At 44.6% G+C, this 16,661-nt stretch overlaps 1 protein-coding gene across 13 annotated transcripts in view; it reads right to left on the bottom strand.

The window, feature by feature from the left end:
* The window catches only part of RFFL (ring finger and FYVE like domain containing E3 ubiquitin protein ligase), a 71,872-nt gene extending 56,538 nt beyond the window's left edge, over positions 1-15,334 (bottom strand). For 2 of the 13 annotated variants that reach the window (XM_072747709.1, XM_072747714.1), the window contains exon 1: positions 15,195-15,334. Coding sequence is in view for 7 of the 13 variants with exons in the window: in XM_072747710.1 (XP_072603811.1) it covers positions 7,474-7,585 (112 nt within the window). In the remaining 6 variants the exon portion in view is untranslated. Of the gene's footprint in view, positions 1-4,945; positions 5,164-5,610; positions 5,715-7,277; positions 7,349-7,473; positions 7,796-8,352; positions 8,753-10,921; positions 11,050-14,344; positions 14,640-15,159 lie in introns of those variants that run through there. The other 11 variants (XM_072747712.1, XM_072747717.1, XM_072747711.1 and 8 more) reach the window with 11 other exon arrangements.
* Between the last annotated feature and the right edge of the window lie 1,327 nt (positions 15,335-16,661).

Genomic DNA, 16,661 nt, shown 5'->3' with positions numbered 1-16,661 from the left:
CTATCTTCTTTCTCTCTACTCCCTGCCACCTCCCATATTCATGCCCTGCCTCCAATAACAAACTTCCTAACTTTTCCCATCGGTTTCCACTAAAAATGCCACAAGATTAAGTTACCTTCTCGCAGGTTCCCAAGACTAGGTGGCCTTTGTTGACATGTGTTTCATGTGCATGGGTAATTTCTAGCCAAGTAGATAAGGTTACCTGTTCACCTACAGTTAATCTTCAAACTGGCTTATGTAGGCTATGGAAATAAAAGGGTAAGACTACACAGCTTGAATGTCCCATGAAGGTAATCAAAATAATGGAAGACAGAGAGAAGGGGAGGGGGAGGGGATTTCAAAATAAAGACTGAACTGTGCATTTCAGTAGCACTTAAGAAAACACTTCATCTGACTAAGCACCTGATGAGCAGACGAATACCCAAAGGACTGTACATTTTCCAAAGATTATTTTGCTCACAGTTCCTGCTTTCTTCAAGGTTCATAAAATCAAACTTGCATTATTTATAATAAAATGGATAGGTAGATCCTAATATCCAGAATTCTACTGATTTCCTTGCAAACCAAGCTACAACCTTGTTTCAACTCAAGCCTATGTAACAGGGAATAAAATATATTCTGTTTAGATCTTTCAAAGGTATCTCTCATCCCTTTTATCCTGGGCGGCGCAGCGGTTTAGCGCCTGCCTCTGGCCCAGGGCGCGATCCTGGAGACCCGGATCCAATCCCACGTCGCGCTCCCTGCATGGAGCCTGCTTCTCCCTCTGCCTGTGTCTCTGCCTCTCTCTCTCTCTCTATCATGAATAAATAAATAAAATCTTTAAAAAAAAAAAAAAAGAATACACATGCAAATGTACATAGAGTGAAATAAAAAAGATACAGGGGGGATCCCTGGGTGGCGCAGTGGTTTGGCGCTTGCCTTTGGCCCAGGGCGCGATCCTGGAGACCCGAGATCGAATCCCACATCAGGCTCCCGGTGCATGGAGCCTGCTTCTCCCTCTGCCTATGTCTCTGCCTTTCTCTCTCTCTCTCTGTGACTATCATAAATAAATAAAAATTAAAAAAAAAAAAAAAAAAGATACAGGGGATCCTGGGGTGGCTCAGCGGTTTGGCGCCTGCCTTTGGCCCAGGGCGTGATCCTGGAGACCCAGGATGGAGTCCCACATTGGGCTCCCTGCACGGGGCCTGCTTCTCCCTCTGCCTGTGTCTCTGCCTGCCTTCTCTCTCTCTCTCTCTCTCTCAATCTCTGTCTTTCATGAATGAATAAATAAAAAATTAAAATCTTAAAAAAAAGAAAAAAAGATACAAAACCTATAATTTAAGAGTCTAGAATCAATGGGGTGCCTAGTGGGTTAAAGCGTCCGACTCTTGATTTTGGCTCAGGTCATGATCTCAGGGTTGTGAGATGGAGCCCTGAGTTGGGCACAGAAAGTCGGCTTGAGATTCTCTCCCTTTCCCTCCCTGTCTCCCACCAACTCTCCTGCAGCACTTGTGCATGCCTGCGTGCTCTGGGAAGGAAGGAAGGAAGGAAGGAAGGAAGGAAGGAAGGAAGGAAGGAAGGAAGGAAGGAAGGAAGCAGGCTTTTTTTAAAAGTCTAGAACCATTTAATAGTAGTTACTTCTGATAAGGACAAGGTTCACTTTCTGTGTTATATGTATACTTCTGTGCTATTTTAGTATTTTAAAATTAGAGGCATAAGATAATTAATTTTACCAGAAATAGGGTACCTAAGATCACTTGACAAACAGTTCGAACAAGCTAACAGGGCCATTCTAAGCCAAATTTTCAGCATATTGAAAGCTATATTCATTGAGGCAATTTTTTTTAAGATTTATTTATTTATTCATGAGAGACACAGACATAGGCAGAGGGAGAAGCAGACTCCTGACAGGGAGCCCGATGTGGGACTCAGTCCCTGGACTCTGGAATCAGGCCCTAAGCTGAAGGCAGACGCTCAACCACTGAGCCACCCAGACATCCCCACTGAGGCAAATTTCTAAAGAATTAACCGGAACTTCATAATTTGGGGATAGCACTATTTGTTCACCATCATTGGTAGCACTGTGCTAGAAGTGATGCTGTGGTAGGTACTATGATGTAAAAGGAGAGATTCTCAGGCTCACAGTTCTTACTTCCCCCAAAGTGAGTCTTGGTTGGTCTCCCTGTCTCAAGGAAACCACAGGCAAGGAATTAAAGAGCAAATCAACAGACCACTGAATGCTGTACAGAGACAGAGCCACACAGTGGGCTAACAAGATGGCTCAAAAATCTTTGCTCTTCATCAATCAGATCAGTCTTACCAAATTATCTGATGAACTTAAAAACCAGATATGCTATCTAGTAGAAAAGCTAAAATAAAAAATGTCGACAATACCAAATGCTGGCAAAGATGCAGAGAAATTGAATCTTCTACATTGCTGGTGGGACTGTAAAATGGTAAAATGGTACAGCCACTCTGGAAAACCATTTGGCAGTTTCTTTAAAAAACTAAATATATACTCCCCATCAGATTCAGCAACTGCATTCCTGGGCACTTAATCCAGGGAAATTAAAACATATGTCCAAAAAACACGTGCATGCAAATGTTCACAACAGTTTTAAGCTGGAAACAACCAAAATGGCCTTCTGTAGGTGAATAAAGAAACTGTGGCACATCCACACCATGGAATATGACTTAGCAATAAAAAGGAATGGGCTATTGCTACACACAACTTGGATGGAGGGCATCGTGCTGAGTGAAAAACGCCAATCTGAGAAGGTCACATATTGTTATGATCCATTTCCCTAACATTTCAGAAATGACAAAATTAGAGAGTGAGAGAACAGATGGCTGGTTGCCAAAGATTTAGGGATGATGTGACAATTGCTTATTCCACTGTCCAATCACTACAGAGAACTCAGAAAGGCGAAAAGTTTGTAGAGCAGATCACATTTCTTATTATTTTGCAGTCCTTACTATGTGGGGGGTGGGGAAGGACACGGACTTTTTAGGTATGGATCAATTGCTGGCTCATTGACCTGAAACACATTTCAGGCACTACCTGTGCCCCACCCCTCCCCTCCCTGCATTTCCCCCAACCCTCCTCTCCTTTCTATATGAGCTCCCCCGGAGCCACAAGAAATGAACCAAAAGGCAGAAGTAACCAGTGCAGAGTGAACTCTGCTATAGTTCCAGCTCAGCATTCAGCCAAAACTGTCCTGCTTGAAATCAAAAGCATCAAAACACTGCAGCAATTAGACAAAGAAATTGTGAAAGATGTGGTTACCAGGCATCTCACATGTGACAGGCTTCTTAACCACAACTAGCTTTTCTTACAAAAGTCTTAGGAGCCTCCAAAAAGTGAGGCAGAGGTTAGCAGAAAAACTTTCAGTGACGCGCTTCCTCTGTGATTCTTCGGGCCAGTCCTCACAGGGCCCTCCTAGTAAGGGAAGCAGGACACAGATCTCAAGCCCAGATAGCAAAGTTTTACTTTCTATACTGATCAGGGCTTCTTCCTGAAAGTGGCCTGTCACCATTTATGCCACTATCACTTACAACATGAGGCCAGAACATCTATACATCTTATGTATAGGAGAAGGCCTACTGACAAACAGGAAGACACTCGTTGACAAGAAAAAAAAACCTGAAAAATGAACTGCCACCAATGAATTCTCTAAGACAATGCCTTAGCTGTTTAGTTGAATGTGCTTAAGGGTGACTGGTTTATACATCAAATATCATAATATTAGAATTAGGAATAAATAATAAAACAATCCTCAGTGCTAACAGAACTAGCAAAATACCTAACAGGTATCGCTAATATCATTTTTAAATCACATTCCACACAAGGAGGCCCATGCATAATAAAATTTCAGGGCAGCCTGGGTGGCTCAGCAGTTTAGCACCTGCTTTCAGCCCAGGGTGTGATCCTGGGGACCCAGGATCCAGTCCCGCATCCGGCACCCTGAATGGAGCCTGCTTCTCTCTCTGCCCTCCTCCCAACCCCCGTGTCTCTCATGAATAAATTTAAAAAAATAAAATCTTTGAAAGAAAAAAATTTCAAAGCCCACTACTATATGAAATGGAACCTAGTTCTGAGGACCTACTACTCTGAAAAGTAATCATCATAGATGAGACAGTGTAGTGTGAGGCCACTATACCCTGGTGGTTGAGAGCTTGGCCTTTACAGCCAGAAGGGTTCAAACACTGTGTGGCCTTAGGCCTATCACCTAACTTCTCCATGCAGTGTTTTCACATCTGTGGAACATAGATACTAGGACCTACAATTCCTAAAACTGTTGGGAGAATGAAATAAGTTCATATAGTAAAGTCCCTGCACATGGCTAGTACACAATGACTGTTGGTAATTTTTTATACATGTAAAATATGGCACAAAGACAAGTATCACACAGCAAAAGAAATGTTAATCTTACACAAAACCCTCTTCTACTTTTAGACACAAATAAGCCTTCTCCTAACTCCCACCAAGGAATGCATACAATTCCATTCAGAAAAAAGTATCATTTTACACAATGGAATGAGTAAAATAAATCCTGCTGAGCAAGCCTAATGTTTCCCAAGCTCTCATGGGCAACATATGATTTCAATAGGAGAAGGGGGCTGTTTTGTAAAGAAGACAGTTTTATAACATCTTACACCAAATGAAATGTTCAAAGTGAAAATTCAAGGCTTTCACACAGCAGGCACAGACATCTATACCCCCATTCATGTTCCCCATCCTTCTTTCCTAATCAAGGTTGTAATAACCAAAGTTCTCTGTAGACTGGTGGTACACAGGCTGACAACATGCCATCCTACTGAATAGTCACTAACTGGGAAAGCCAGGCCCAGGGAGTCAATATTCTCTTAACAGCCCCAACTCCCACCCCGCCCCAGTCAGAAAGGTGGAGTTTATTCTAGAGACACTTAAAGTTTTGATTTAAAAAATCGAGACACAGTACCATACCTTTCTCCATTTCTAGGCTTCCCAACTATTCAGGGAACAACCACAGACATTTTGGAATCAAACATAAATTGTTTCCAAAAGTGTTCAACAATGCTTGTCCAAAGGCCCCAGTAGAGCTGGTAATTTAGACAGCTGTGCTAGGAGCCACAGAAGCCGCATTTTCTAACTAGTATTGCTTACGAACAATTGAAACTTTCTCCAGTGCAAAGTCCAGACACAGAGAACAGTGTTCTTGTGAACATCCACAACAGTTTCATTTTTGTTTAACCACCAAAATAACAGCTCCAATAATCTATCAAGTTTGACATTTCATCCAACTAAGCAATCTGACTAGGATGCAAAGCACGCAGAGATACTTCGCCCTGCTCCATATCAACATTCATTTTGATATTATAGCAATACAAACAACTCTTGTTCCTAGACTACTTATAAAGGTTTCTAAAAAGCAAACACAAACTTCAGTGCCAAAAAAAACCCTGTATACGCCCAAATTTTATTTTCTGTCTTCTACTTTTAAGCAGCTTTATTAACTATGAGTAAAGGCCAAGAAGCTGAAAACCCCTTTTTAGTATTTAGTCAAGAGGTAAATATCCCTCCTGATTCAGGCACCAAATTCAAGTTTTATTGCCTTATTCTTAAGCATATTAAAAGTAAGCATCCTTCACCTAATTTCCAAGTAGTAAAAATTGTGGTCGTGGTCTAGCAAATCACCAGGCAATACAACTTCTCTCCCCAAGTAGGAATGGGAGTGCTCAGCAGGTTGCTTCATCTACAAGTAGCATAAGGAAGAAAATGATCTCCTCAGAACCACTCAGAACAATGCTATTCAAAGTGTCTTAAGCTCCTGTGTGCCTTAAATCCCTCCACTGCAAAATAAAGGCAGCCCCCTAATTGCAGAATTTCTCAAGATCACCACCATCATGGTAGTCCTTGCCATCAGAATCCCAAATTTCAGTCCCAAACACTCTTGATTCTCTAGGTCTAGGCTAGGAATCAGGAAACTGGATTTTTTTTGCAAGTGCTCAGGAGATTCTGGTCATGCTAAAATTTGAGATTAGCAATAGATGATGTTACCAATGCTTTTAGAAATAAAAAAAGGTCATTATTTGTGCATAATCCTCGACAAAGAAATTATCTTAGGTAAAGAATATTTTTAAATCAGTATATTAAAACTTATAGAAAGCATATCTTAATATGCTTTTATAATATTTGTAAAATGTAACAACAAATTTCAACTTTTTCCCCATTTTATTTATTTTTAAATGTTTATTTATTTGAGAAAGAGCACTCAACACATGCAGTGGAGGGAGGGGCAGACGGAGACAGAGAATCTCAAGCAGACTCCCTGTTCTGCACAGAGCCCGGTGAAGGTCTCACAACCCTGAGAGGGTGACCCGAACCAAAATCAAGAGTTGGTCAGTCCCTCAGCTGATGGAACCACCCAGGGGCCCCTATTTATTTACTTATTTGGTAATGTCTACACCAAAAGTATGGCTCAAATTCATGACCCAGAGATCAAGAGTTGCAAGCTCCACTAACAGAGCCAGTAAGGTGCCCCAACTTTTTCCCATTTTAAAAAATGATGTTGTAGGGGGAGTGCCTGGCTGGCTCAGTCAGTGGAGCACACAACTCTTGATTTCGAGGTTGTGAGTTTGAGCCCCACATTGGGCAAAGAGCCTTAAAAAAATTGTTTGATTGGAAGGAACAAATGTAAATTACAATATACGCAAATATTTACATTCTATGGCATCAAAAACTGCTTTCTTGACGTGGTATTTAGAACTCTTGAATTTTGTACCAATCCCTCCTGAATAAAGCCAGTGGCTTATTTTTAAGTTTGTTTGTGTTTCTACAAGTAACAGTCCAGATATGGACAACCTGCATCTCAAATAAAAGCCAACTGAGATATAATTGTCAATGTATTTTCCTTTTTAATATTAGTTTTGGTAGTACAAAAGACATGTTGATCTGCTATATGAAAAATTTTGTCAAATAAATAATATTTAGGAAATTGATGGAAGATCATCGGGAGGCAAAGTCGCAGAATTAAGTATAATTTTTATGTCTCCCATTAACAGGTTGGCTCGCCTGTCCCTACTCATCAAGCTGCAGGTCTGCAACTGTGTCAACAATCCAGAGTTAGGAACCACTGAAATAGGCCAGTGGGCATGGGCGTGGACAATTTGGAGTCACCTGGAGTGCTGGGTCTCACTATATGGTGAGGGGAGCAGGGAAGATGGAGTGGCCTATCAAGCTCTCTGGGAATATTCTAATGCTCCTCTCCCCATCTATTTTATAGCAAACACTAACAAAGATAAACTTCAGCTCATACTCTGAATGATCAAGCAAACTCTTCCATCAGTAAATGAAATGACCAAGAATGCTGCCTGAATCCAGTAGTGCCTGAAAGGTAGAAACAAAGGTAGACAAATGTGAGAGAAACTGAAAGACTAAGAATTTTCCACTGGACTGTGCAAGTCCAAGCACCTGCACTCATTCCTCCCCACCTCCGTCAGCCCCTAACTCACCCTCTTCACCTCTCTGAAAAATCCAAAATGGGGATCCCTGGGTGGCGCAGTGGTTTGGCGCCTGCCTTTGGCCTAGGGCGTGATCCTGGAGACCCGGGATCAAATCCCACATCAGGCTCCCGGTGCATGGAGCCTGCTTCTCCCTCGCCTATGTCTCTGCCTCTCTCTCTCTGTGACTATCATAAATAAATTTAAAAAAAAAAAATCCAAAATGTCCAAACAATGGCTGCTAATTTGCAAAAACAATTCCTCCCTCTTCCTAGAATCATCCTTGACTGCAGATTCCTCAAACCAGCTGAACTTCAGCTGACCCACTCCTGCTAAAGCAAGCCCTAGAAAACACTCTGCTCTCTTTCTCCAAACTAGAATGCTCCTTTTGTCCAGTATTTTCGAATAAAGGCTTATGCTCTGGTGAATCTTCCACACCATGTAAAATAATAATTTAGCATGGTCAAGAGGAAGTATAATTAATTCATTGTGGGACCACTGATTCAAGACTTACGGAAAGGTTGGAAGCAGAGAGAGGATGAGGTTCGGTTATTTCTCAGGCAGGTGTCTTAATCATTACTAAAATTAAAAAAAAAAAAGTAAGAATCACAGAAATGCTGGAGACAACACACTTCCCTATGTATTTTAGGATCTAATATATTGATTCCTGTGCCGTAAATCTATATGCATGAGATCTGGACAGAGATTGGAAGATTTCCAAAGCAAATGAAAAGAGTAAACCACAAAGAGGATGGGGTGGGAGAGGAGGATGCTACATTAACTTAAGAAAAGCTTTTTTTTTTTTTTTTTTTGCAAGTCTTTTAACATAATCCAGCAGTTGCAAATAAACAATGGGTGCTGATTACTAACGAATTACATTTAACTACTCACAGTCCAGCAGAGCCTCCAGTTGGCCAAACTTCCTGAAAGTTTCAGGATGACTAGGCACCATTTCTTTCTTTAAAGAGGATCAAGGCACTTAAAATGTCTTCAGCAATCAGACTGGCTCCTGGTAGTTCAAGTGGGGGTGGGTTCCCCTACTTTTAGAACTGGGCCCTGGTGGAAAAAACAGCTGTTCCAGGGCACCCCGACCATTCTACAACCCAGAAACAATGAAATCCACACAATTCCAGCAAAAGCATGAGTACATTAAACCAGGAGAGGAAGGCCTAACCTGCAGCACTGGTAAAGGGCAGTTTTAAAAAGTCAAGTAGCACTTACTCAACACAATTTTGTAGAAATGTAAAAGCAACATGGGGCATGGCTGCTGAAAAAGGCTGCTGAGGGAGCGAGACAGTTTTGCCTTTTTTTTTTTTTTTTGCTTATCTTTTTATAGGAGAGGTCAATGAAGAAATTACCAGACCAAGGTCACTTTCAATTAAAAAAAAAAAAGTTGGAAGCCTTAACAGGAGATAAAAACCAGCGTTAAGTCATGACTCCGTGAAATCGCAGCCTGGTGAGAATCTCTCCAAGAATCCTGTAGGAAATGAAGTGTGGATTAGCGTAATTAAATGTAAAGTCTCCTTGAGAGCAACTTCTGTTCTAAAGACTAGAGCCATTTCTGTGAAATGTATCACAGAGAAATTGTGAAGAGGATTTGCCAGGCATCACAGCTTTTCCACTCTCACATCAGGTCTGCAGACACTATGATCTAAAAAGAACAGGGCAGTGATTTGGGGAGGGAATTACATAATACACCTTATCAGAGAAAAAGAGAAAACCATGCCATTCTCCTGTCTTTGCAAAAGTTGATGGGCTCATGTAAGTGCAATATACTTCAGGGTTTCAAAAATTACACACATTGCCCTCCAAAGAGATGGAGGGAAAAATATAATCACAGGGTAAAGGCCAAACATGGTCTCTTCTGAATGCTTAAATAGCCAATTATGTGTCTTAATACATTAATTCTATGGAGAGAAAGAAGACTATTACAGGAAAGTTGAATAAGACATCTTAAAAAATGTACCCTGGGGCCTAAGTCCATTCAACTGACAGTAAAATCACCCCCTTAAAAAAAAGCAGTTTTATGCAACGTCTAGTATTTTAATTTCCCAGCTGCCAAGAGAAATATATAAGGAGCAGAAATTAAACTAATTATGTCAGCAGCACAGTGAACAAAACTTTAATTGTATTACACACTAGTTAGACATTTGCTGAACAATACAAAGGCCCTTAAGGGTAGAAACTTCTCTAGAATATAAATGATCCCCAATCAAATTACAAAAATTAGTCTGTTTGGGTAATAAACGGATTCGTGGTTTAGATATAAAATTTCAACCAACATCATAACTCAATATAAAAAATATCTAATATAAGAAACAAATCTCTAAAATGGCTTTGAATCACTCTCTGATTTACATATGCTGTATCATTAATAGGTCCTTTAAGCCAGCATTGTACTAATCAGCTTTTTTAAACATCCTGCCTACAAAAGGGCCTATTCATTTAGCTGGGAGACAGGTGTTAGCAACCAGCAACCTCTTTTAGCCTGGAGTTTCAGGGGCCTAGCCTGCGATTATTGTGGCATGACTGGCAAGTCGAAAGCAAGAGCACTTTGAAAGATGGGAAGGGAAGAGAGAGGGAAAGAGAGACAAAAGACACCAAAAGGGAGAAAGGAAGAGACGAGGGGGAAAAATGGATGTCAGCTACCACTTCACGGGGCCACCCTTAGAGCCTCCTGGCCTAAGGGGAGTGCCCCGGCTACCACCCAGAGGGATGACAGATACACACGGACAGTAACTCTGGATATATGCCTGTGCTCCACTCATTCAAAAACGTTTTTGAATGTCCTAGGACTCACTCTTCTTTATCCCTATCATCCAGTTCCTAACTTCAGTCCTCACTCTGTCATAGACTCTTAAATAAGAGTTGTGGGAGTAGATACTCCTGGAAAGAGTTAAGAGAAAGCAAATTCAGAAAGACATCTTCAGCCTTTGGAATAATAAAGATCCTAGCAGAAAAGTAGAAGGGAACATTCATGCAGTTGCCTGCAACTACATACATAAAGAATATATGTTCTCTCTTTTAAGCCCTGTAACAATCCCAGCAGGTATTATTCTCATCTTGGCGATGAAGAAAATGAAGCTGATGGCGATTAAGGAAGGGGTCTGAAGTAGCATGGCCAGGAGGCAGAAGAGCTGGGATTCATAACCAGATGTGTCAATTTCCTAAATTGTTAGGCTTTCCCCAAGTTTAATTCCTTAACATATCGTAAGTGCCCTGATTCTGTTTTAACGCGGATGGTTCTGTACTTCAGCACTTTTTCTTCCTTCCGGGAACTCAGCAAAGGACCTGTGAGACTAAACTGTATTGACTATTAAGCCTCCATTATTTTCCATAAACGCTTCAGCTATGAAGCAGTGAAACATCTGGCAAGTCGGCTTTATTTTTAAATTCTACACGCGGAGAATTCCCAGGCACCCCACCCCCACCAACACTGATCATAACTAGATTCACCTACCAATTCCGACCTCCAGTTGTTTCCACATTATCATTCATTTGTCCACTCAGGAAATAAAGGAAGCTACTTTCACCAACCCTCCCTCATGACTCCTGATAGATAATACAGCAGTGGGGCGGGGGAGCCTCTCTGTAAAGTAATTTACATAAAAGTTATAAAAGCTCTTTGTTATCTGTCATGACTAGGAAATGGGCTATTCTAGCAAATCAAACATCCTGGATAACATAATGATGGTTTTAAAGGGACAACCATTTATAAAGAATTTCAAAGCGATGCAACAGTGGCTCCCAAACCTGGATGCTAATCAGAATCACTTGGGGAGCTCTTTGGAAATAGAGGCCAGAGTGGTTTTTTTTTTTTTTTAATGTAGATTCTTGGTCATCGATTATCCGCTCAATCAAATCTCCAGGAGGTGGGGCTGAGAAATCTGTACTTTTAAAGAACCCCTTAGTGACTCAGCTTCGAACTGCAGCTTTCAAGGAACGGCTGGCTGGCTGGCTTTTGGGAACTCCTTGCAATAAGACACACTAAAAAGGCTAAAAACTGCACTGAATACAATGAGACCTTCTTTTGCTGATTCATTAAGACTTTAGGATCTCCCAACAGCTCTGGTTCCTCATTCACTATTGGTCACTAGTCACAGTACTGGAGAAACCAGAAAGGAAAGGTTAAGATTTCACATTGGTACAAAGCTGGAAAAACCAGATTTGGTTTTTCTAACAGATTTTAAAAGCTGGTTTCCCCCAGAGGATACATAACTTTTATGCTTGCTTTAAAAACGAAAATGTTTAAAATCAGGCAATAGGATTCTGTTTAGCTACAATTCAGAACGTTAACAGGCCTAAATGCATCAAAAATGTGCAACATTCAACCTGCAGAAGCAAGGAAACTTCATGACCATCTTAATTAAGAGAAAGGAAGATAATGGGTTTAAACTAAGAATGGCATTATAGGATTAGATAAAACCACTGTCTTGACCATGCAACTGATAAATTCTGGAAACTGGGAGAGCTGAGGCCTGTGATTCCTTTCTATCTGGGATAGCTTTCATGTGAAATGAAACAGAATAACCTATTAAAAGTCCTATTAAAGCTCTTAATATAAAACCATGATACAAGAAAATGACCAAATCATTTCCCTATTGAAGGAAGAGGGTGGAGTTATGTTTGTATATAAAAAGATTGTCCTTGTGTGTCAACTAACTTCAGTTAAAAAAAAGCAGACAAAAAAAAGGTAATAAAAAATAAAGACAGTCCTTAAAAATGCTAAAATCTTTCTTACATAAACACAAATAACCAAGGGCACCTGGATGGCTCAGTGGTTGAGTGTCAGCCTACTTTTAGGCTAGGTTCTGAGATCAAGTCCTGCATTGGGCTCCCTGCAGGGAGCCTGCTTCTCCCTCTGCCTATGTCTCTGCCTTTCTCTCTCTGTCTCTCACGAATAAATAAACTTTTTTTTTAAGATTTTATTTATTTATTGGTGAGAGACACACACACAGAGAGAGAGAGAGAGAGAGAGAGGTAGAGACACAGGCAGAGGGAGAAGCAGGCTCCATGCAGGGAGCCCGATGTGGGACTTGACCCCAGGTCTCCAGGATCACACCCTGGGCTGAAGGCAGGCGCTAAACTGCTGAGCCACCGGGGCTGCCCAATAAATAAACTCTTTAAAAAAAAAATGCAACCATAACCAATAACCAAACAAAAACAATAACTTGTAACCATTACCAAACAATAACAAGGAAGAAGCTAGTCCCTGAAGACTTCACCAATAGCTAGCGATTTAAACTCTGTATTCTCGGGATCCCTGGGTGGTGCAGCGGTTTGGCGCCTGCCTTTGGCCCAGGGTGCGATCCTGGAGACCCGGGATCGAGTCCCACGTCAGGCTCCCTGCATGGAGCCTGCTTCTCCCTCTGCCTGTTTCTCTGCCTCTCTCTCTCTCACTATCATAAATAAATAAAAAAAAAAAAAAATTAAACTCTGTATTCTCATTAATCTCTAAAATACTACTTAGCTTTGTATTGCAGGGGTGATGAGATTCCAAGGTGCAGAGACTAAAACTTTCATTCCCAAACAAAAACACTATGGCCAGTACAAATTTGATAGAAATGTCTCTAATCTACCATTTAAACAATAGCAGTATTAGAAAAACAATAGCAGTATTAAAGGTTCTATTATAAGAATAAAAAAATCCGGGTGGGATTAGGCTCCCTAACACTCCTTAAATTTCTGTAGGTGTTTTCAGAAAGTCCTAGGCACAATACTCTTACAGATGGGTGTGGCTATATTAAACATCACAGTGAACATGTTAGGGAAGAAACTGTGCCCTTTTTTGTTATTTTTGCCTTCTTAAATGCTGGTAATTGAAAATGCTTTTTCCATGCTTTTTTTTTTTCTTAAGAGGCCTTAAAGATGTATTCCTATTAGATGGTGCTAAGCAGTTAGTTGTGTCAACCTACCTGGCCGTAAGAAAGATTAAAAACAAATTAATTCCTAATCTGAAACACTTTTTCTCTGCATATTATTTTAGCAGTTGGTTAAATGAAGTCAATATAGAGGATTTAAAACACTTGACCCCAGAGGATCCCTGGGTGGCTGAGCGGTTTAGCGCCTGCTTTCGGCCCAGGGTGTGATCCTGGAGACCCGGGATCGAGTCCCACGTCGGGCTCCCTGCATGGAGCCTGCTTCTCCCTCTGCCTGTCTCTGCCTCTATGTGTCTCTCATAAATAAATAAAATCTTTAAAAAAAAAAAAAAAGTAAAACACTTGATCCCAATATAAACAATCAGAATAACAGCTGTCTACCTGACAAATCTGGAAGTTTTTAGTGGGCTGATCCTCATAACTAGATCTAGACACTAAATGTGTGTCCTACATTACATGGAAACTTTAAGCACAACTAAGGTATTACACAGCCCTCCCTGCCACATGAATCTGCAGTTATACACAACTTCCAAACTGAAGAAAATGACCCCTCTCAACCGCCGGCTATGAACTGTACTCTCAAGTCCAGAATTATTAGGAAATATGCCACAACGTTTCAGAAATACTTGCCATCATGATTTTCCTTGAACATGAAAGAGAGCAAGCAATCAGGAAAAAAAAAAAAAAACGGATAAAGAAGTTGTCCAACCTGAAATCCCCCTTAGAGAGAGGAAGTAACACTACAGCTCCCAACCCTGCAGCTCTGGATTGAGAACTGGGCAAAGCACCGTGTTCCCCTGCCTATTCCCATTCCTAGAAAAATGGCTCGGTAAGGGGGCGGCTCTGCAGGCCACGCTTCGGTCACCTGGCCCGCCCCTGGGAAAACCCCACGGCTCCCCAGACAGCGCCAGCAGCGAGAGTGATGGCAAGTCTTCCCCGTCCTCACACGACCAGCGCACGGGACGAATACGGGACGTGCTGCTCTCCCGGAAGGCCGCACGCACCTGTGGATGTCGCCGCGGCCTTCCGCCCCGCTGCCAGGTGACCGCCGGGGGTAAAGCCCTACTGCCCAGCAACTCGTCCCTGCCCTACACGGACTGGGAGGAGCTGGAGACACTCTCCCGCGATCACACGCGCAGTTTTCTCCCACTAGAACGAATGACAGACCAACAAAACGGAGAAATTACGCTGCCGTCCCTATGTCCCGCCGGCGAGAACCCGAGCTCCGAGCGGACGCCCTAGGCCCGGCCGAGGCCCGGGGCAGCCGCGGCGGAGAGGCCGCACCTCCCTTCTCCGCCCGGGCCCCCGGCGACCTGGCGCAGCCCCTCGACCCCGCGGAGGGCGAAGCCCCGCCGAGGGAGGAGCGGGCGGAGGGCGCGGACCACACTCTCAAACTTCTCCCCGAGCCTGCAACTCCGGCCGCCTCCCCGGGCAGCCCCGGGGGCTCCTGCGAGGCAGCAGGGGCGAGCGCGTCCCTCTGGAGGCCTGACTCAGTTTCCTCGGCCGCAAAGAGGCATCCGGCCCCGGGGCCAGCCCAGCCGGCCGGTCTGCAGGGCGCCCGGGACCCTCGAAGACCCCGGCCCGGGTCGCCGCCCTCAGGTGAAATGCCTCCCTCCAAGGACTTCCGATGGGACAGGTGCGGGCCGCCCCGCTGCGGAGACGCCCAGCGAGGCAGGGAGTCCCGGGCCGCGCCCCGCACGCCGGAGGCGCCTCCAGACGCGGCCCCGCGACCCCGAGGCCCGGCGGCGACCCCGCCGCGGCCTCCCCCGCGACCCCACCCAGGCCGGGCCCCGCGGCCCCGGCGCCGCCGCCTCCTCACCTGCCGCGCCGCCCGCCCGCCCGCCCGGTCCGCACCTGGGAGGGGAGGGGCCGGATCCGGGCCGCGGACGCCTCAGGCAGGGGGGCTCCGGGCTCCGCCGCCGCCGCGTCTCGGGGGCTGAGGGGCACTGGGGGGCGGCCGCGACATCCTCCCGGGCGGCCCCAGGAAGTCGGCCCCCCCACCCCACCCCACCCCACCCCCAGCGGCCCAGCCCGGCCGCGCCCGCCCCCCGCGGCCCCGCCCCCCGCGGCCCCGCCCCCTCGGAGCGCGCGGCCGCCGCCGCCGTGCCCGAGCCACCATAGAGAGGGGCGAGGCGCGCGCCGGGCTAGAGCGTGTCCCGCGCGCGCGCGCGCCCCCTGGCGGAGCTGAGGCCGCCGGAGGCCCAGCCGGCCGAGGTTGCACCAGAGCCCTGCGGGGCGGCGACCCAGCCCTCGGTTGCCCTGTGTCAGGGCGTCCTCTCCTCCTCCTTGCCTTGGTCACCGGACTCTGCGCGAGAAGCTGGAGTCCAGGTCCGGGGCTCAGCTAGTGGAGGTCCAGCTTGGTGACCTTGGGCCGGTCCCTTAACATCCCTGAACTCGTCTCGTCGCAAGAGTTTGCGAGTTGCCTCACTCCTGTCTCCCTGTTCTGACAATGCTGTAAGCAGGTGATGGTTGCCCAGACCACGATGGAGGAAACCCAGGCCCACCAGGGTTCCCTAGCTTATTCAAGGTCTCGTAGCTGGAAGGTATTGGAAGCCAGGTGTGGAAGACTTCAAAACCCATGCCTGTCCCACTCACTTGCTGGCACCGCCCTCTCTAGCATTTCCCGGTCTGAACCCCCAGGGCTAGCTACGTTTACCTTAGGAGCAGGAGGAAACTGCTCAAAGGAAGGCCTTGGTAGGGGAATGTGCTCAGGAGCCCACCCCGGGCAGTCATCAGCTGCGTACCTTTCAGCAGGCACTTAAGGCCTCTGAACTCCAGCTTCCTCATCCCTGAAACAATTGGTATGGTTGTTAGGAGGTGGGGTGCTATGAGGATGGTATAAGCTAATGCACATAGAAGTGCTTAGTAAACTGTAAAGCACCAGGGTTGCATGGGGATCGTTAGCCAGCGTGCACAAAGAAAATACCTAGTTATGAAAATAATATACAGTTTAATAATTCTTCGGACCATGTCTATTAACACTTAATTTTCTTCTGCTTTTAGGTTCCAATGAAACCTCCCCTCCCGCAGTTGTTCTTTGCAATTTGTATTTCAATATAAGGACTATCAGGAGGGGGAAAAATGACATAAAAATACTACCATTTAGGGGCGCCTGAGTGGCTCTGACAGTTAAGCATCTGCCTTTGGCTCAGGTCATGATCTCAGGATCCTGGAATAGAGAGCCCTGCTTTGGGCTCCCTGCTCAGCAGTCTGCTTCTCCCTCTCCCTGTGCTTGTTCTCTCTCTTAAAAAGATACTATCATTTATATGCCTGGACTGTCGCTCCACATTTTTTTTTTATGATAGACACAGTCGGAGAGAG

Source organism: Vulpes vulpes, chromosome 2 (genome assembly GCF_048418805.1).
Source record: "Vulpes vulpes isolate BD-2025 chromosome 2, VulVul3, whole genome shotgun sequence".
Classification (NCBI taxonomy): Eukaryota; Metazoa; Chordata; class Mammalia; order Carnivora; family Canidae; genus Vulpes; species Vulpes vulpes.
This window is presented reverse-complemented; position numbering and strand designations above follow the sequence as displayed.